This window comes from Oncorhynchus keta, chromosome 17, assembly GCF_023373465.1.
Source record: "Oncorhynchus keta strain PuntledgeMale-10-30-2019 chromosome 17, Oket_V2, whole genome shotgun sequence".
Classification (NCBI taxonomy): domain Eukaryota; kingdom Metazoa; phylum Chordata; class Actinopteri; order Salmoniformes; family Salmonidae; genus Oncorhynchus; species Oncorhynchus keta.
In genome coordinates, this window is record NC_068437.1 from 27,853,665 (window position 1) to 27,876,162 (window position 22,498).

Genomic DNA, 22,498 nt, shown 5'->3' on the forward strand with positions numbered 1-22,498 from the left:
AGACGATTCTTGATTTGATTTTCGATTGGAGATGTTTGATATGAGTCTGGAGTGCCTAGGTACTTATAGATGTCCACATATTCAAGGTCGGAACCATCCAGGGTGGTGATGCTAGTCGGGCATGCGGGTGCAGGCAGCGATCGGTTGAAAAGCATGCATTCGTTTTTACTAGCGTTTAAGAGCAGTTGGAGGCCACGGAAGGAGTGTTGTATGGCATTGAAGCTCGTTTGGAGGTTAGATAGCACAGTGTCCAATGACGGGCCGAAAGTATATAGAATGGTGTCGTCTGCGTAGAGGTGGATCAGGGAATCGCCCGCAGCAAGAGCAACATCATTGATATATACAGAGAAAATAGTCGGCCCGAGAATTGAACCCTGTGGCACCCCCATAGAGACTGCCAGAGGACCGGACAGCATGCCCTCCGATTTGACACACTGAACTCTGTCTGCAAAGTAATTGGTGAACCAGGCAAGGCAGTCATCCGAAAAACCGAGGCTACTGAGTCTGCCGATAAGAATATGGTGAATGACAGAGTCGAAAGCCTTGGCAAGGTCGATGAAGACGGCTGCACAGTACTGTCTTTTATCGATGGCGGTTATGATATCGTTTAGTACCTTGAGTGTGGCTGAGGTGCACCCGTGACCGGCTCGGAAACCAGATTGCACAGCGGAGAAGGTACGGTGGGATTCGAGATGGTCAGTGACCTGTTTGTTGACTTGGCTTTCGAAGACCTTAGATAGGCAGGGCAGGATGGATATAGGTCTGTAACAGTTTGGGTCCAGGGTGTCTCCCCCTTTGAAGAGGGGGATGACTGCGGCAGCTTTCCAATCCTTGGGGATCTCAGACGATATGAAAGAGAGGTTGAACAGCCAAACCAATGCTGGAATGGCTTCAGAACAAGGATATGAAGGTTCTTGAGTGGCACAGCCAAAGCCAAGACTTGAATCCCACTGAACATCTGTGGAAAGATTTGAAGATTGCTGTTCACCGCCACTCCCCATCAAACTTAACAGCGCTTGAGAAAATATGCAAGGAAGAATGGGAGAAGATCTCCAAATCCAGATGTGCAAAGCTGATAGACATTTCCAAGACGATTCAAAGCTGAAATCGCCACCAAAGGTGCTTCTACAAAGTATTGACTCAGGGGTGTGAGAACTGTATTTCATGTTCAATACATTTACAAAAATGTATAAAACATGTTTTCACATTGCCCAGGGATGCAAATTGGTGAGGGGCCCAAAAAGGTGACACTTTTCTTGAGCACTAAAACATGCAAAAAAGTCCCTGCTAGGGGGAAATGCAGGTTAACCCTGGTGTTGTTTTAAGTGTCAAAAATGACCCGCCACTATGTTTAACAGCAGAGAAAACCCCCAAATGATCTTTTTTTCCAACTTGAAATGAGATGATGTTTCTTAGTGACCCCAACATTAGAAAAAGTAAACCATCGTCTTTGTTCATATTTCCATGAAAGCTGTACACCACCAGGGTACAAAGATTGTCTTAGGGTCATTAATGACCCAGTAGTTCTAAAATAATTTACTCACCATAAAAACACACATGATAAGAAATTGAGATTATGCTACTGATTTAACTCAGCCAGCAGGTAATGAAGAAGATCACCATGGTTGGCAGTTAGAAAGAACAAACCTGAGCTCCCCCCTGCACGCCTCGCAACAAGGAGGAGAGAGGGCTTCTCACCAAAGTTTGCCTTCACCACCACTCCAGTTTCTTACCTCCCAAAGAGGAACAAGTATGTGGTCCTCCTGAGCACACTGCACAAACAGCTTAGATCAGTGATCGTGAGGACAGGAAGCCAGCCATCATCCTGGACTACAACCACAACAAAGGAGAAGTGGACAACCTGGACAAGATGATTGGAACTTACAGCTGCAGGATGATTACCCGCTGGCCCCTGGTCATCTTCCATAACACCATTGATGTGTCCTCATACAATGCCTTCGTGATATGGAACAAGTTCAACCTTACCTGGATGTCTGATAAGCGGAACAAGAGGAGGGTGTTCCTGGAGCAGCTGGGAAAGGCACTTGTAACCCCACACATTCAAAGAAGGGAGCACCTCCCCCGCACAGCAGCCTCTGCAGTGCTTGTGAAAGATGTTCATGGGGCTGAATCCTGTCCTGATCCACCTGAGGCTGCAGCCAAATTCTGCCCCCCAAAGAAGGACTGTAAAATAAATACTATTTCCTGCACGTGAGAAATACATATGTAAAGCCCATGCACACACACTTGCATACTGTCCTACATGTGCTAATTAGAGTTGATTGATTTTATTTATGTTCTTCATGTTTTTGTTTTGTATCTATTATCTTAGTTTATTGTTGTTGTTTATACACCTTGTGGGTGGGGGCAATGGTTTAAAAAAAATGGGAGAAGACTAGTATTTTGTAGTTGAATTCCTCATTGTACTGTATAAGAAAATATCACTGTTGCCAAAAACGTTCAAGAGTTATTGTTCCCCATCAATTAAATGCATTCAAAACTTATTTCTGCACATTTCTGCTACAAAAGTGCTCTCTCTTTCTAAAAGAGGTATGTTTAGACCTATGCAGTACCTCAAACAATAATAATCCTCTACTTTAGTAAAGAAAACAATTATGACAGGTGTGTTGTAATAGAAATGAGTGGTGTCCACTGATTAAATGTAGTCTTTCTGCATTGTGAAGAGGGAAAACCCCGATATTCACAAAGTTCGTGATGAATGACAGGTTGCTTCTTTATACAAACTAGATTTGGGGTTTAAAATTAAATTAAGCTGCTTTATTTTAGGGGTTTAGAGAAGGCGGGTCATTTTTGACCATTAGGACAAGGGGAGTATACAGCATGTTAAAACTATTTAAACAACAAAGAATATGATCAGTCTGTGTAAAAAAAGAAGTGGCTAATGTGAAACTAACTCACAGCTAAAAACTGTAAAGAAAGCAAGCCAGTGTTATTTGTTGCATAGACTTTACTGCAAATGACACACAAGTCTTGAGAAAAAAACAATACCTGAATATTGCAGTTAGCCATGACAGCCTTTATAATAGAATGCTTGTGACCCTCAAAGTCTGCTGCCTCAGTTTGTATGATGGAAATGTGCATATAATCCATGTTACAGATACAGGTATCCTGTATCTGTGTGTGTGTGTATCCTGTGTTATTTTCTCTCCTTCTCCCCTCACAGGTGAAAATCATCACTCCCCAATCAGTCAACAATCAATCATCAATCAGAAGACACACCTCCTCCTGTTTCATACCCAATCACAGTTCCTTTCCCTTGGTTTAAAAACCCCATCGGTTGTTTGCTCTAGAGCTCAATCTCTCTGTAAATGCCATGTCTGTAGGTCTGTGGTTCACTCTCTCTTTGTGTATTAACCTCTCTTTTGTTTGAGCACCTCCATAGCACGTTGTCATCACCTGTGAGTATTGTTTTGGTTATGGTGTTTGTTTGATTGCTGGTGGGAAAAGGGGAAACCAAGACAAGTCGCCCATGGGCATACACTAGCCGTAGGTAGACTTTGTTAAATAAACTAGTTAGAACTGGGCGGACCACCCACTGTATTTTTGATTAGTTAGTTAGCTATTGTTAAAGTAGGCTAGTCTAGCTTAGGGGTGTTTTTGAATACTTGTTGTTTCTTTCCTTGGGTCCAGCTCAGACCCCCCCATTACCGTGTGTTTACAAATAAACCTAGAGTTTGACGGTAGATTTGGATAAGAGCGTCTGCTAAATGACTTAAATGTAAATGTATTTCGTTCTCACTTTGTCACAATTATAATTTGCACGAGTTATGTTACGGGTCTCATTACCATCCCCCCCTAGACTGTCGGGCCAAAAGGGATTCGTAACACTCCAGAATGTTATGAAGTGATCAGATGAATTGCAAAGTCCCTCTGTCATGCAAATGAACTGAATCACAAAAAACATGTCCAATGCATTTCAGCCCTGCCACAAAAGGACCAGCTGACATCATGTCAGTGATTCTCTCTTTAACACAGGTGAGTGTTGACAAGGACATGGCTGGAGATCTGTCATGCTGATTGAGTTCAAATAACAGACTGGAAGCTTCAAAAGGAGGGTGGTGCTTGGAATCATTGTTCTTCCCCTGTCAACCTTAGTTTCCTGCAAGGAAAGACGTGCAGTCATCATTGCTTTGCACAAAAAGGGCTTCACAGGCAAGGATATTGCTGCCAGTAAGATTGCACCTAAATCAACCATTTATCGGATCATCAACAACTTCAAGGAGAGTGGTTCAATTGTTGTGAAGGTGGCTTCAGGGCGCCCAAGAAAGTCCAGTAAGCACCAGGACTGTCTTGTAAAGTTTGAGCTGCGGGATCGGGGCACCACCAGTACAGAGCTTGCTCAGGAATGGCAGCAGGCAGGTGTGAGTTCATCTGCATGCACAGCGGGGTGAAGACTTTGAGGATGGCCTGGTGTCAAGAAGGGCAGCAAAGAAGCCACTTCTCTCTGGGAAAAACATCAGGGACAGACTGATATTCTGCAAAAGTTACAGGGATTGGACTGCTGAGGACTGGGTTAAGTCATTTTCTCTGAATCCCCTTTCCGATTGTTTGGGGCATCCGGAAAAAGCTTGACCGGAGAAGACAAGGTGAGTGCTACCATCAGTCCTGTGTCATGCCAACAGTAAAGCATCCAGAGACCATTTGTGTGGGGTTGCTTCTCAGCCAAGGGCTTGGGCTCACACAATTTTACCTAGGAACACAGCCATGAATAAAGAATGGTACCAACACATCCTCCGAGAGCAACTTCTCCCAACCATTCAGGAATAGTTTGGTGACGAACAATGCCTTTTCCAGCATGATGGAGCACCTTGCCATAAGGCAATAGTGATAACTAGGTGGCTCGGGGAACATGGCCAGGACATGGCCAGGAAACTCCCCAGACCATAATCCCATTGGGAACTTGTGGTCAATCCTCAAGAGGCAGGTGGACAAACAAACAAGAATGGGCTGCCATCAGTCAGGATGTGGCCCAGAAGTTAATTGACAGCATGCCAGGGCGGATTTCAGAGTTCTTGAAGAAGGGTCAACACTGCAAATATTGACTCTTTGCATCAACTTCATGTAATTGTCAAAAGCCTTTGACACTTATGAAATGCTTGTAATTATACTTCAGTATTCCATAGTAACATCTGACAAAAATATCTAAAGACATTGAAGCAGAAAACATTGTGGAAATTAATGTCATTCTCAAAACTTTTGGTCATAACTGTACACTTGTTTAACAAGCGACTCATTTTCACCTAATTCTCTCATTCTGATTAATCACATACTGTAGAGGGAAAACACGAGTTCACAGATAGCAGTTAGTTTGTTAGCTAGTTAACATTTCACAGATCGCCAGGGTCCAGTAAGCAACTAACACATATATCTTGAGGAACAGCAAGGAGTTGTATAACGTTACCAGTTAATACTATAGCAAATTGGTTAGCTTGCTAACGTTAGATGTCTGACTTTATTAGCCAGCTAATTTTCACACCATAGCCTCAATTATTTGTTCAGATAAGTTGGCTAATGTTGGTCAACATTTCTCTGGCTAGCTACCAAATAAGTATCTTGGTAGCTGGATCAAATTAACAATGCTAACAGTACTTGTTCAACACTTCCTCCCTCACCTCAAACTTTCCAAATGCCAGTTGTTTTTATGAAGTACGCTTCATCACCTTCTCACCCCCGTCTCCATGGTCAGGCTTCTCATCTAGCTCTTGACTATCGTTTAGGGGACGCGCTGCTGTAAGTTAACTGGCAAACCTATGGATACAAACTGCCTTTCCACTCTTCCGCTGTCTTTCCAGTACACACGGGCGCTGATGCTGTAAGTAGCACATCGGATGTCTCTTCAGCCACGTGCTGCATTCTGTTATGTGAACGATTGGCAGAGCCTTGGACACAGCCAGTAATGCGCATCACTCATTTGCATACAACCAGTAGTCATCCAAAGCCCCCCCCACGAACTTTTCTAATCGGATCTACACAAATCACGTAGGTCACCTATTTTGGATTCAAAACTGCGAATTTCCCCTAAAAGGTGACTAGTTTGCCTCCCTGATTACCATTATGGGGAATGGTGTGTAGATCGATGAGAAATCAATTTCATCCATTTTGAATTCAGGCTGTAACAATAAAATGTGGAATAAGTCAAGGGGTATGAATACTTTCTGAAGGCACTATATAGCTTGCTGTACAACAAAGACAATTGCATTCACACCATCAGTTCAAGTCATACATCCATTAAAGAAATGTAAAACATAATCAGACTAAAATGCAACAGATGAATGTACACGTGAACAGCAGAAACTTACCTTGTTTCCTTTGTAGAAGTAGAATGACTGAAATCCTCTGGACTTGGGGAAGGGGGGATGAAATCTAGGTCTCCATCTAGCTCGGACTTGTCAATGTCTATGACATCTGTCTCATTCCATTTACTTTGATGATCTGCGGAAACATTTTGGGAGATGAGTTGATGTTTCAATGCGGACAATTATTTATCAACACCCTGCCAAGATGTTCATCCTGAAAATAAAACTCCACCCCAAAACTATCTTTTGGTATATGTTTTATTCGACCATTGTTAATAGTCCCAAAGTGTTTTGCATGTTTTCAAGATACAGCTGATATGACGCAAAATGCCGAACCATATGATGCAAAATGCACCATACCAGCTGTAATTCTGTTAGAGGTCGACCGATTTATGATTGTTTTCAACGCCGATACAGATACCGATTATTGGGGAACCAAAAAAGCTGATATCGATTTTTTTAAATGTATTTTTATTTGTAATAATGACAATTACAACAATACTAAATGCACTTATTTTAACTTAATATAATACATCAAATTCAATTTAGCCTCATAAATAATGAAATGTGTTCAATTTGGTTTAAATAATGCAAAAAAAGTGTTGGAGAAGAAAGTAAAAGTGCATGATATGTAAGAAAGCTAACATTAAAGTTCCTTGCTCAAGACAGGAAAACATATGAAAGCTGGTGGTTCCTTTTAACATGAGTCTTCAATATTCCCAGGTAAGAAGTTTCAGGTTGTAGTTATTATTGGAATTATAGGACTATTTGATTTCTTATAGGCACTAGTATTGCCAGTATAGCTTCCGTCCCTCTCCTCCCTGGGCTCGAACCAGGAACACAACGACAACGGCAACCCTCGAAGCAGCGTTACCCATGCAGAGCAAGGGAAACAACCACAGGCTCAGAGCGAGTGACGTTTGAAATGCTATTAGCACGCACTAACTAGCTAGCCATTTCACTTCGGTTACACCAGCCTCATCTCGGGAGTTGATAGGCTTGAAGTCATAAACAGCGCAATGCTTGATGCACAACGAAGAGCTGATGGCAAAACACCCGAAAGTGCTGTTTGAATGAATGTTTACGCGCCTGCTTCTGCCTACCACCGCAGTCAGATACTTAGATACTTGCATGCTCAGTCAGATTATATGCAACGCAGGACACGCTAGATAATATCTAGTAATATCATGAACCATGTGTAGTTAACTAGTGATTATGATTGATTTGTTTTTCATAAGTTTAATGCTAGCTAGGAACTTACCTTGGCTTACTGCATTTGCGTAACAGGCAGTCAGTCTCCTTGTGGAGTGCAACGAGAGGCAGGGCGTTATTGCGTTGGGCTAGTTGACTGTGAGATTGAATCCCCTGAGCTGACAAGGTGAAAATCTGTCGTTCTGCCCCTGAACAAGGCAGTTAACCCACCATTCCTAGGCAGTCATTGAAAATAAGAATGTGTTCTTAACTGACTTGCCTAGTGAAATAAAGATTAAATAAAGGTGTAAAAAAAATAAAAAAATAAATCGGTGTCCAAAAATACCAATTTCCGATTGATATGAAAACTTGAAATTGGCCTTAATTATTTGGCCAATCCGATTAATCGGTCGACCTCTAATTTCTGTATGTTGAAAGCTATACATCTTGAAAACGTGATTGCTGATATGCAAAACATTGTGGGACTAAATCAACAATACACTCAAACAGTTTTGGAATGTAGTTTTCCTTTAAGTAGGTGACCTCCAGCTTACAATAAATGTGTAAAGGGAAAATACTTGGACCTGAGACACTGAATTGGACCTGAGCAAGGCTATATTTTAAGAGTACTACTCACCTATCTTTTCAACTGGACCGGCTGCAGTGATGTTCTCATCTTCACTGTCACTCAGCACAGACTTGGCTTGATAAGCGGAAGGTCGTCTTCTAACCATTTTAATGGGAGAATCCTCCACCTCCCAGTGCTCCCACTCTGCTGGATCCTGGATGGGATTGTCTCTTGGAGCAGTACTGGCAGACTCCGAAGCATCTTGTGAGTCCTCCATTGTGAGAGTACATTGTTCTGTCCCATCAAGACTACACTTATTTCTATGACGGCTGTTGGTCTTTGTATTCAGCGCTCGTAGAGGGACATATTTGTCTGATCTGTGTGTGTTAGTATCCAATTGTTCAACACTGGAAACAGGTGTCACCTTGGCACACCTACCTGAGATCCCTGGGCTTGGTAGAGTACTTTTGCCCTTGACAGGGGTTTCAAAGTCATCAAAATCATCCCATCCGTCCAGGGGAATACCAAAAGAGCTATCAAGTCCTGTGGGTTTGCTGCCATTGCTACCTGTGATCAAGCTATCAGATTTGGTCAAAGCAGGAGAGATCTTTGCAGCAGACACAGCTGGGATGGGTTTCCTTCCCGAAAAGGGGGTTAATACAGGACTGATGGCTTCATACTTGCTTTTGGGATTGACTGAGGAGAAGTTGATTTTGGCGAGAGGTCTTTCGGGCTTGGTTGAAAACATCAAAGGAGGTTTAATTACTGCATTATCATGAGGAACATTGACACTCCTGTTTGTTAAACCATTTGAGCTGTTTACCTTAGTGTGAACTTCCACCTTGGTGATACCTGATGTGGACTTCTTTTTGAAACAAAATGTCCTGCAAAGAAAAGTGAAGTCATTATAGCTAACTTTTTACAAGGAAAGCTTGTAGCTCCAATGTCCACAATATTTTTAAATTTTAGTAATTTAGCAGACTATCTAATCCAGAAAATCCTTATCTGGATTTTAGTCAATATATTGTGCAATTAGCAAGACACCCCCAATAAAGGAGTTGTTCTGCAGGTGGGGACCTCATAACTTCTCAGTTCCTATGCTTCCTGGCTGATGTTTTGGTCACTTTTGAATGCTGGCGGTGCTTTCACTCTAGTGGTAGCATGAGACGGAGTCTACAAACCACACAAGTGGCTCAGGTAGTGCAGCTCATCCAGGATGGAACATCGATGCGAGCTGTGGCAAGAAGGTTTGCTGTGTCTGTCAGCGTAGTGTCCAGAGCATGGAGGCGCTACCAGGAGACACGCCAGTACATCAGGAGACGTGGAGGCCGTAGGAGGAAAACAACCCAGCAGAAGCCTTTGTGCAAGGAGGAGCAGGAGGAGCACTTCCAGAGCCCCGCAAAATGACCTCCAGCAGACCACAAATGTGCATGTCTGCTCAAACAGTCAGAAACCCACTCCGTGAGGGTGGTATGAGGGCCCGACATCCACAGATGGGGGTTGTACTTACAGCCCAACACCGTGCAGGATGTTTGGCATTTGCCAGAGAACACCAAGATTGGCAAATTGGCCACTGACGCCCTGTACTCTTCACAGATGAAAGCAGGTTCACACTGAGCACGTGACAGTCTGGAGACGCCGTGGATAACGTTCTGCTGCCTGCAACATCCTCCAGCATGACCGGTTTGGCGGTGGATCAGTCATGGTGTGGGGTGGCATTTCTTTGGGGGGGGCCGCACAGCCCACCACGTGCTCGCCAGAGGTAGCCTGACTGCCATTAGGTACCGAGATGAGATCCCCAGACCCCTTGTGAGACCATATGCTGGTGCAGTTGGCCCTGGGTTCCTCCTGGGCTCCTCCGAATGCAAGACAATGCTAGACCCTCATGTGGCTGGAGTGTGTCAGCAGTTCCTGCAAGAGGAAGGCATTGATGCTATGGACTGGCCCGCCCGTTCCCCAGACCTGAATCCAATTGAGCACATCTGGGACATCATGTCTCGCTCCATCCACCTCATCAGACCCAAGACTGTCCAGGAGTTGGCGGATGCTTTAGTCCAGGTCTGGGAGGAGATCCCTCAGGAGACCATCCACCACCTCATCAGGAGCATGCCCAGGCGTTGTAGGGAGGTCATACAGGCACGTGGAGGCCACACACACACTACTGATTCTCATTTTGACTGGTTTTAAGGATTGGATCAGCCTGTGTGGTTTTCCACTTTAATTTTGAGCGTGACTACAAATCCAGAACTCCATGGGTTGATACATTTGATTTTCATTGATAATTTGTGTGATTTTTGTCGTCAGCACATTCAACTATGTAAAGAAAAGTATTTAATAAGAATATTTCATTAATTCAGTTCTAGGATGTGTTATTTTAGTGTTCCCTTCATTATTTTGAGCAGTGTATATTCTGGTAATCCGACCAATTGATGAATATGATGTCAGTTCGGTTGTCATGAGACATTCTCTACAGTACAAACTCTACAGTGGAAAGTCTACACATCAGAGTTATCGGATTCACATGGAATTGTTGTTCAATTTAAATGTTTGAATATGAAATTATTTGTGATGGGATGAAATGTGATTTTTAGCTTCGAAAATGTGAGATTTGGGGTTTCATAAGTTAGGGCTATGCTCAATCAGTGGCCCGCCCCTGTGAAGGGACATGGGCTATACAACTTTTCAAACACGCCCTCCTCTCCCTTCCTATATAAAGCCTTGACGACAATATAACCTCCTGTTCCGAGGACGACGGTCCGATGTCAGAATGGTTCAGATAACTACAGAACGAAGCCAACATCAGCGTGAGCTTAGGTTGCGAATGGTATGAACGTTGAACTCTTACTCACTACAGAAGTGATACCTCCTAGCCGTTGAGTTAGCAACAGCCGCTGCAAACGAGGGTTAGGAAGGAACAGACAGAGTATCCAGTCCAACCACACAACAACGTTACTACAACATATTCATCTCCCACCAACCTCCTGAAGCGCAGCTCAGTGTAAATATTTATTGCATTTCTCTTTTCCAAATGGGCAGTAATTTAGAATGCATAAGATACTGTATTTACGATAGCACAGCTTCGCCCTTTGTCCCTCAGTCTTCCTGCTCTTTCACCAAAACCCAGCCCCTTTTCTTTTGTGTAACAAGCAGTCATATCTGTTCCGCCCGCTAGGGACGTTTTCCTTTATGACGTAATTTGTAATCAAGTTATGATTTAATTATGTGTAATTCTGTGTGATTAGTTAGGTATTTAGTAAATAAAAAATTGAACCCAATTTTGTACTGCTGATTCAACGTGTTAGCCAGGGTTCGTGCAGATAACTAAGAATTTACAACTTTCAGATTAGACTGAAATTAAGATGAATATTAATATTGACTGCTATTGATGTAAAATATTACTAGGTCTTTAAGAGTTTATTCGGAAGATAACAGCTCTATAAATATTATTTTGTGGTGCCCGACTCTCTAGTTAATTACACTTACATGATTAGCTCAATCAGGTAATATTAATCACAGAGAAATTCTTTCATAGAATAGCATGTCATATCACTTAATCCGGCATAGCCAGACACGACAGTAGCGACATTGAAAATCTTTGTGGAAATCTGTTGCAGCTCAAGTTGACTACAAAATCCGCAATGCTCTATGCGCTGGCAGGCAAGCTAGCAAGCAAAATAAGCTACACAAAATAATACCACTGACAATATCAGCATGTAAAGTTAGCTGTAAAAATCGCATAAACAAACTACACTATCAATTTAGTAGTCTACAATCTCACCATGTTCAACCTGCAGATCAATGTGCCTCACAGAGTGGAGTCTGACATTCTCAACAGCAGAAATACTTTTGAGGAGATGCCAAAGGCCATGCGGTGCATTCTGGGCAATTCTGGGACAAGGAGCACTCTCCTTCAAGGAGTAAACAGGAGTCTATTGGGTGCCAGCTCAAAAATCCAACAGTAGCACCAATTTTGTCAACATGTACAAAACTACAAATCTTTTCAGAGATGTGAGATAATGTGCTATCTGTAATATCGTATAGCTTTGGAATCGTGAGATTATGTACTTTCGAGAAAAATAGCCACTTTTCGACATACACTTTTCTTTCAGGCAAGTAACACTGAAACGTGTATGAGAGCATCAGCTGTTCCAGACTACTGTGTGATCACGCTCTCCATAGCCGATGTGAGTAAGACCTTTAAACAGGTCGCAGAGCCAGACGGATCACCAGGACGTGTACTCCTACATGTGCTGACCAAAAGATCCACAGATGTTGATATAAAATTGTGCCGGAAGGAATGGCAGCAGTTTTACGGGCGTCCAACCAATTGTGTTATGTGGGGGGGGTTTTTCGCGATTTTTGTAAAATTTTTTTATTTATTGATTTATTTTTAATTTGACCCCTTTTTCTCCCCAATTTTGTGGTATCCAATTGTTTTTAGTAGCTACTATCTTGTCTCATCGCTACAACTACCGTACGGGCTAGGGAGAGACAAAGGTTGAAAGCCATGCGTCCTCCGATACACAACCCAACCAAGCCGCACTGCGCCATCCAACCTGGAAGCCAGCCGCACCAATGTGTCGGAGGAAACACCGTGCACCTGGCAACCTTGGTTAGCGCGCACTGCGCCCGACCCGCCACAGGAGTCGCTGTTGTGCGATTGAGACAAGGATTTCCCTACCGGCCAAACCCTCCCTAACCCGGACGACGCTAGGCCAATTGTGCGTTGCCCCACGGACCTCCCGGTCGCGGCCGGTTAAAACAGAGCCTGGGCGCGAACCCAGCGTCTCTGGTGGCTGTACTGCAGCGCCAGCTGTGCACCCTTAACCACTGCGCCACCCGGGAGGCCCTTATTTGTAAATTATTTTGTACACAATGTTTCTGCAACTATATTTTATGGCAGAAAAGAGCATCTGGATATCAGGACAGCGATCACTCACTGTGCATATTTGTAAACAACAGCTGGTGCACAAAATCTAAGGAAGTCTCTAGATTTTGCTCACCTGAAGTAGAGTATATTGTGATAAATTGCAGGCCACACTACTTGCCTAGAGAGTTCTCAGCTATACTTTGTGGCTGTTTATTTACCACCACAAACAGATGCTGGCAATAAGACCGCACTCAGTCAGCTGTATAAGGAAATAAGCAAACCATTCACCCAGAGGCGGCGCTCCTCGTGGACGGAGACTTTAATCAGTTCTAATCAGACTTTAATCAGTTCTAAACTTAAATCAGTTCTATCAACATTCTAAAATCACCTGTACTCCACACAAAGACATGTACAAAGCTCTCCCTCGCCCTCCATTTGGTAAATCCGACCACAACTCCATCCTCCTGATTCCTGCTTACAAGCAAAAATTAAAGCAGGAAGCACCAGTGACTAGGTCTATAAAAAAGTGCTCAGATGAAGCAGATGCTAAACTACAGGACTGTTTTGCTATCACAGACTGGAACATGTTCCGGGATTCTTCCGATGACATTGAGGAATACACCACATCAGTCACAGGCTTTATCAATAAGTGCATTGAGGACGTCGTCCCCTCAGTGACTGTACTATTATAACCCAACCAGAAGCCATGGATTACAGGCAACATTCACACTGGGCTAAAGGGTAGAGCTGCCGCTTTCAAGGTGCGGGAAGCTTACAAGAAATCCTGCTATGCCCTGCGACGAACCATCAAACAGGCAAAGCGTCAATACAGGGCTAAGATTGAATCATACCGCGCCGACGCTCGTCGGATGTGGCAGGGCTTGCAAACTATTACAGACTACAAAGGGAAGCTGTTCCGGACGACTGTGTGGTCACGCTCTCCGTAGCCGACGTGAGTAAGACCTTTAAACAGGTCAACATACACAAGGCTGCAGCGCCTGACGGATTACCAGGACGTGTGCTCCGGGCATGTGCTGACCAACTGGCAGGTGTCTTCACTGACATTTTCAACATGTCCCTGATTGAGTCTGTAATACCAACATGTTTCAAGCAGACCACCATAGTCCCTGTGCCAAAGAACATAAATGCAACCTGGCTAAATGACTACAGACCAGTAGCACTCATGTCCGTACCCATGAAGTACTTTGAAAGGCTGGTCATGGCTCACAACACCATTATCCCAGAAACCCTAGACTCACTCCAATTTGCATACCGCTCAAACAGATCCACAGATGATGCCATCTCTATTGCACTCCACATTGCCCTTTCCCACCTGGACAAAAGGAACACCTATGTGAGAATGCTGTTCATTGACTACAGCTCAGCATTCAACACCATAGTACCCTCAAAGCTCATCACTAAGCTAAGGAACCTGGGACTAAACACCTCCCTCTGCAACTGGATCCTGGACTTCCTGACAGGCTGCCCTTAGGTGGTGAGGGTAGGTAGCAACACATCTGCCACGCTGATCCTCAACACTGGAGCTCCCTAGGGGTGCGTGCTCAGTCCCCTCCTGTACTCCCTGTTCACTCCAACACCATCATTAAGTTTTCAAATGACACAACAGTAGTAGGCCTGATCACCGACAGCGATGAGACAGCCTATAGGGAGGAGGTCAGACCTGGCTAGGTGGTGCCAGGACAACAACCTCTCCCTCAACATGATCAAGACAAAGGAGATGATTGTGGACTAGAGGAAAAGGAGAACCGAGCACACACTCATTCTCAGCGACGGGGATGTAGTAGAGCAGGTTGAGGGCTTCAAGTTCCTTGGCATCCAAATCATTAACAAATTATCATTGTCCAAACACACCCGACAATCGTGAAGGGGCTATGACAAAGCCTATTCCCTATCAGGATAATGAAAATATTTTGGGGCATAGGTCCTCAGATCCTCAAAAAGTTCTACAGCTGCACCATCGAGAGCATTCTGACTGATTGCATCACTGCCTGGTATGGCAACTGCTCGGCCTCCGATCGCAAGGCACTACATAGGGCCCAGTACATCACTGGGGCCAAGCTTCCTGCCACCCAGGACCTCTTATACCTGGGGGTGTCAGATGAAGGCCCTAAAAATTGTCAGATTCCAGCCACCCTAGTCCTAGACTGTTCTCTCTGCTACTGCACGGCAAGCGACACTGGAGCGCCAAGTCGAGGCTTCTTAACAACTTCTACCCCCAAGCCATAAGACTCCTGAACAGCTAATTAAATGTCTACCCAGACTATTTGCGTTGCCTGACGATTAGCTAAGCAACCGCGTGACGCAGCATGACAATGTGAATGCGATTGGTTGAAGTCTGCTGGGTGGAGAGTCGTTCCTTCATTCATTGGATTCTCCTTTCTATAATATATCTAGCAACGGCACCATGAAATGCACCCTGGACTAAAGAGGCAGACAAATAGGAAAAACGAGCTAGACCCTCTGTTAAATTACATTTAAGGTAGAAATATAGCAAAAATATGATCAATGGCTCATTCGAGAGAAGACATCCTTCTGAGTTATGACATCGGCCAGTACTGAAATCTGACATGTATGATAGATGTTTTCGCAATCTAAAAGTCGTATTCCTATTCACTTCCAGTGTCGTGAGAGCGACTATCACAGCGCTATGTCACACTGGCTGGATTTCTGCCTGCTTTAACGGCAATAACTCAGATACACATGAACATGAAATGACCAAGGGAATCGATATAAAATCATTTAGATGCACACAAGCAATAACACTCATACATGTAGTACTGTGCATTTCCCTTAGTCTGTTCTGTATTTAAAGGGTGTGAAGTGACTTCTGGTGGTGTGTCTTTTGGGGTATGTATGGGTGTCTGAGCTGTGCGCTAGTCCCTTAAAACTAAGACAGCTCTGTGATTTCAACATGTCAATCAATACCTCGCACAAAGTGATGCAGTCAATCCTCCCTCTACATGCATTTAATTCAATGGTGGCTCTCCTTGTACATTTATGGGCCAGCCGAGCTGCTCTGTTATTGGCCAAATGTAATTTGTCCCTCTTTGTGGCACTTGACACATGACTGGACAGTAGTCCAGGTGAGACAACTAGGGCCTGTAGTACTTGTTTTGTTGATAGCGATTTCAAGAAAGCAGCGCCTTACTATTGATAGACCTCTCCATGTCTTAGCTACCGTTGCATCAATAAGGTTTGACCACGACAGCTTACCATCCAGGGTTACACCAAGCAATTTAGTCTCCTCAACTTGCTCCATTTCCACATTATTCGTTACAAGATTTAGTTGAGGTTTAGGTAAATGACTTGTCCCAAATAAAATGCTCTTAGTTAGAAATTTTTAGGCAGTCTAACGTTAGAACCGACGCATGCGTATGGACCAGAGTTCATTTGACCGTACAAAATAGTTATCGTATTGTGTTCACGTACTGGTCGGAATAGGAAACTCGTTAATGTCCACATATACAACTAGTTAACGCAAGATGGCGTAGCAGTCAGACGTATTTGTCCTTCGTCTTGTCCCATTTATATATATTTTTCTACGCATATCTTTTTACATTTTTCTAAACCCTTACTTCAAAATACTCTCCTGCAACCCGCCTCACCCAACGTGGTGTGGACCTGCTTTTTCTCTAAAGTATTTTTCTCTATTACTGGAATCTCTCCAACATAAACTAGGCAGCTAACGGTCATCAGCAAACCCCTAGCTCAGAAAGCTCTCGCCAGTTTGTACAACGCGATTCAACCAGAGCATACCGGACCTATTTTTCTCTCCATATCCCTGGATTCCTATCGCAAGCTCCGAACCCTCTCACCTTCCGACCTTCGCAGCTAACGTCCCCTGAATAATAGCTGTCTAGAGCACAACGGACTGTTGGCTTACGAGGCCCATCGAATCCATTCCGAAGCCACTAGCTAGCAGTAGAGGTCGACCGATTAGTCGGGATGGCCGATTAATTAGGGCCGATTTTCAAGTTTTCATAACAATCGGAAATCTGTATTTTTGGGCACCGATTTTGCAGATTTTATTTTTACACCTTTATTAAATCTTTATTTAACTAGGCAAGTCAGTTAAGAACACATTCTTATTTTTAATGATGGCATAGGAACGAGGCAGAATGACAGATTTTTACCTTGTCAGCTCGAGGGATCCAATCCTGCAACCTTACAGTTAACTAGTGTTATATAAATATTCATACACATAGCTCATGTATTATACAGCGCTAAGCTAATCCGCCTGACTCAAGTCATCTTATGTACCCCTGCTAAAACAGGAACTAGCTCACACAGCCAGCAATAAAACTACCCCCCTAACACTATCCCCTCAGCGTTGTTGTCTTACGACCCCAGGAAACAAAGACAATCCATCGCATGAACACATACACCCAGCCATAGTAAACTGCCCCTCTACCTCACGAACCCCTGACACAATCTCCTAGAATAAACACTCTTCTCCCCTTCTCTGGTCGGGTGCCCAGAACAGAAGACTGCTGTGCACCAATGGGGGCTTCTACTCTGGCTAGAGCGGGTCCGCCTCCAACCCTACGGGACCATTCAGAAGGCGTCACGACAAGACTCTACCTACTTTATTCTATGTATAAAAATGAATGTAACCTTTCTCTTTTTCACCTGACTCCTTACCGAGTTATATGAACTAGATCCGTGCACGTAAAACTGCAGGACAAGATATCTTTTGACCATTAAAACTGCCTTTTGTTACAACTGAAATCCACTCTGTCCAGCGCCCGTGATTTGGTCTCGACTCTCCAGTATTTAAACACTAACACTAGTCCAACGCACTAACCACCTGCCTCACGAGGAGACTGACTGTTACACGAATGCAATAAGCCAAGGTAAGTTGCTAACTAGCATTAAACTTACCTTATAAAAAACAATCAACCAACGACTGTCGTTGCTCCAATGTGTACTTAACCATAAACATCAATGCCTTTCTTAAAATCAATACAAGTATATATTTTTAAACCTGCATATTTAGCTAAAAGAAATCCAGGTTAGCAGGCAATATTAACCAAGTGAAATTGTGTCACTTCTCTTGCGTTCATTTGCACGCAGAGTCGGGGTATATGCAACAGTTTGGGCCACCTAGCTCTTTGAGAACTAATTTGCCAGAATTTTAAGTAATTATGACAACATTATTTTTTATTTTTTTTACCTTTATTTAACCAGGCAAGTCAGTTAAGAACAAATTCTCATTTTCAATGACGGCCTAGGAACAGTGGATTAACTGCCGGTTCAGGGGCAGAACGACAGATTTGTACCTTGTCAGCTCGGGGGTTTGAACTTGCAACCTTCCGGTTACTAGTCCAACACTCTAACCACTAGGCTACCTTGCCTTGAAGGTTGTGCAATGTAACAGGAATATTTAGACTCATGGATGCCACCCGTTAGATAAAATACAGAACGGAATAAACGTTTTGTTTTCGAAGTGATAGTTTCCGGATTTGACCTAAGGCTCGTGTTTCTATGTGTTTATTATAGTTAAGTCTATGATTTGATATTTGATAGAGCAGTCTGACTGAGGGGTGGCAGCAGCAGCAGGCTCGTAATAGTCAAAGGTATATGGTTTAGAGAGAAATGCGTTGCGTTATAATTCCTGTAATAACTTGCGGCTGAACTTGAAAGGGGTTCCTTCATTATTTTACCGTTCATGTCTTCCATAGAGAATGTCTTGATCTACTTCAAATAAGGTCTGTGTTTCGTGCAGGCTTAAACCACCTCTGCGTTTAAGACCCGTGTAAATCTCACTAGGATAAGGTAACTTTTGTCAAAATATTTTCATAAATCCACTCTACAAAAAAAAGATCTTCGCTTATATTTAGCCAATATTGATCAGAGTTACCTTGTCCTATGGATATCTACACAGTTATAAAATTGGCAAGGTGGTGTAAGCCTACACGAAACACAGACCTTATTTTAAGTGAATCTAAAAATATCCTATGGAATAAATTAATGAAGGAACCGCCTCTCAGAATTTGCTTGGTGTCATGGGAATTATAACTCACACTTTGGTAGTCAATTCTTACCACGCCCATTATTAAAATAGGATTTCCTGCATATAGAAATTACAGTTTGTTTTCAACATTCATCACAGGTAACTTAAACTCTATTTTTATTCAAACAGTTGAGAGTATTTGTCTCCTAAGCAGACTCTTCACTATCATTGTCACTTCAGAGCTGTGTGTGTGTTTTACAGATGGCAGAGAAAAGCAGAGCACCAGTGTGGGACTATTACATGGAATTGGCACCAGGCAAAGCAAGGTGTCTTATTTGTGATAAAGATGTAAGCATGGGGTCAGAAACGGCTAAATTAAAAAAATACCACCCTGTAGAATCACCTTTAAGAACACCCATCCCAAAGCCAATATGTATTATATTAAGTTAAAATAAAAAAGTGTTCATTGTTCATTCAGTATTGTTTCAATTGTCATATATATATAGTTTCTACTTCTAAAGATTAACCTTTCCAGAAACAAGTCTCTCACCGTTGCCACTTGCTATAGACCACCCTCTGCCCCAGCTGTGCCCTCGACACCATATGTGATTTGATTGCCCCCCATCTATGTCCTGAGCTCGTGATGCTAGGTGACCTAAACTGGAACATGCTTAACACCCCCAATATACACAGGCAGTTAGGAAAGCGAAGGCTAGCTTTTTTAAACAGAAATTTGCATCCTGCAGTACAAACTCAAAAACGTTCTGGGACACTAAAGTCCATGGAGAATAAGAGCACCTCCTCCCAGCTACCCACTGCTCTGAGGCTAGGAAACACTGTTTGCAACCGACAAATTCACTATAATTGAGAATTTCAAGAAGCATTTTTCTACGGTTGGCCATGCTTTCCACCTCGCTCCCCCTACCCCGGTCAACTGCCCGGCACCCTCCACCATTTCTCCTACACCCATATCCAGATAGCTGATGTTCTGAAAGTGCTGCAAAATCTGGACCCCTACAAATCAGCCGGGCTAGACAATCTGGACCCTCTAAAATTATCTGTCAAAATTGTTGCAAACCCTATTACTAGCCTGTTCAACCTCTTTCGTATCATCTGAGATTCCCAAAGAATGGAAAGCTGCCGCGGTCATCCCCCTCTTCAAAGGGGGAGACACTCTAGACCCAAACTGCTACAGACCTATATCTATCCTACCCTGCATCTCTAAGGAAAGCCAAGTTAAACAGATTACGGACCATTTTGAATCACATCGTACCTTCTCTGCTATGCAATCTGGTTTCCGAGCTGGTCATGGATGCACCTCAACCACGCTCAAGGTCCTTAACGATATCATAACCGCCATCGATAAGAGACATAACTGTGCAGCTGTATTCATCGACCTGGCCAAGGCCTTCGGCTCTGTCAATCACCATATTCTTATTGGCAGACTCAACAGCCCTGGTTTCTCAAATTATTGCCTCGCCTGGTTCACCAACTACTTCTCTGATAGAGTTCAGTGTGTCAAATCGAGGGCCTGTTGTCCGGACCTCTGGCAGTCTCTATGGGGGTGCCACAGGGTTCAATTCTCGGGCCGACTCTCTTCTCTGTATACAAAAATGATGTCGCTCTTGCTGCTGGTGAGTCTCTGATCCACCTCTACGCAGACGACACCATTCTGTATACTTCTGGCCCTTCTTTGGACACTGTGTTAACTAACCTCCAGGTGAGCTTCAATTCCATACAACTCTCCTTCCGTGGCCTCCAAATGCTCTTAAACGCAAATAAAACTAAATGCATGCTATTCAACCGATCATTGCCCGCCCATCCAGCATCACTACTCTGGACGGCTCTGACTTAGAAGACGTGGATAACTACAAATACCTAGGTGTCTGGCTTCCTATTTCACAACAAAGCCTTCTTCACTCGTGCTGCCAAACATACCCTCGTAAAACTGCCCATCCTACCAATCCTTGACTTGGGTGATGTCATCTATAAAATAGCTTCCAACACTCTACACAGCAAACTGGATGTAGTCTATCACAGGTTATCTAGAAGTCTCTGCTAGGTAAAGCCCCACCCTATCTCAGCTGGTCACCATAGCAGCACCCACTCGTAGCACACGCTCCAGCAGGTATATCTCACTGGTCACCCCCAAAGCCAATTCCTCCTTTGGTCTCCTTTCCTTCCAGTTCTCTGCTGCCACTGACTGGAACGAACTGCAAAAAAAAAATCACTGAAACTGGAGATTCCCATCTCCCTCACTAGCTTTAAGAACCAGCTGTCAGAGCAGCTCACAGATCACTGCACCTGTTCATAGCCCATCTATCTACCTCATCCCCATACTGTATTTATTTAGCTCCTTTTGCACCACAGTATCTCTACTTGCACATCCACAATTCAAGTGTTTAATTGCCATATTGTAATTACTTCACCACCATGGCCTATTTATTGCCTTAACTCCCTTATTTGCACTAACTGTATATACACTTTGTTTTCTACTATATTATTGACTGTATGTTTTGTTCATTCCATGTGTAACTCTGTGTTGTGTGTCGAACTGCTATGCTTTATCTTGGCCAGGTCGCAGTTGCAAATGAGAACTTGTTCTCAACTAGCTTACCTGGTTAAATAAAGGTGAAATAAAACTAAAATAAAAAACGACAGCTTGCGCATAAATAGGATAGTCCATCAGAATTATAACGTACATACATCATTTATGTGCGCAACAAATGAAGCCGGTCACAGAACCAAATCGGTCCAACAGCGTTGAAGAAGGCCGCCCGGATCTCCCAGGACCAGAGCTAACAGGTAGCTAGCTAGCTAACGCCATACAACTCCAGCTGGACAAACAAGATACTTACCCTGGTTTGGGTTTAGACAACGACAGTTTTCTCTGAGCAGCATTGTTATGTCTCTCGAGTTGTTCCTTCAAATTATTTTGAGGAAGACTGGACATCATCAGCTAGGCTAGCGTCTCAACATTAGCATTCATAATTACTGGCTAGTCTTGTTATTTCGCGAAACACCACGTGTGCAGTCTGTGGATGTATTATTGTCGTGGTCTATAAAATAAAACGTTGTCTACCTAGCTATAGCTAATTGACAAAAATAAATAAATTCAGCAACCAAAGGCAAAGAGTCAGTCTGTTAACGTGTTTTAGCGCCGTTTTGACTAAATGCTTTCCATTGGTTCAGAAACGGATTTCCTGTCACGGGTCTGGTTATCATGGGAAATGTAGTCAAAGATAGAAAAGCTATCTGGCTACACGCAGAAAGGAATATACAGTATTTAAGCAATAAGGCCCGAGTGTGTGTGGTATATGGCCAATACAGACAGAAGAGGACTGGCCACCCCTCAGACCCTGGTTCCTCTCTAGGTTTCTTCCTATGTTCTGGCCTTTCTAGGGAGTTTTTACTAGCCATCGTGCTTCTAATCTGCATTGCTTGTAGTTTGTGGTTTTAGGCTGGGTCTCTGTATAGCACTTTGTGACATTGGCTGATGTAAAAAGGGCTTTATAAATACATTTGATTTATTGTTCTTACGCATGATGCAATGCAGAGTCCCTGGTTATAGCCCCTTA

The 22,498-nt window shown here is 43.4% G+C and overlaps 1 protein-coding gene across 2 annotated transcripts in view; it reads right to left on the reverse strand.

The window, feature by feature from the left end:
• The window catches only part of blm (BLM RecQ like helicase), a 32,971-nt gene extending 10,537 nt beyond the window's left edge, over positions 1 to 22,434 (reverse strand). The window contains exons 1-4 of one of the 2 annotated variants that reach the window (XM_035791129.2): positions 21,779 to 22,434; positions 8,900 to 8,960; positions 8,146 to 8,809; positions 6,321 to 6,453 (exon numbers count right to left, since the gene is read on the reverse strand). In XM_035791129.2, the coding sequence (XP_035647022.1) occupies positions 6,321 to 6,453; positions 8,146 to 8,809; positions 8,900 to 8,960; positions 21,779 to 21,876 (956 nt within the window). In that variant the 5' untranslated portion in view covers positions 21,877 to 22,434. Of the gene's footprint in view, positions 1 to 6,320; positions 6,454 to 8,145; positions 8,961 to 21,778 lie in introns of both variants that reach the window. The other variant, XM_035791128.2, reaches the window with a different exon arrangement.
• Positions 22,435 to 22,498: the final 64 nt, after the last annotated feature.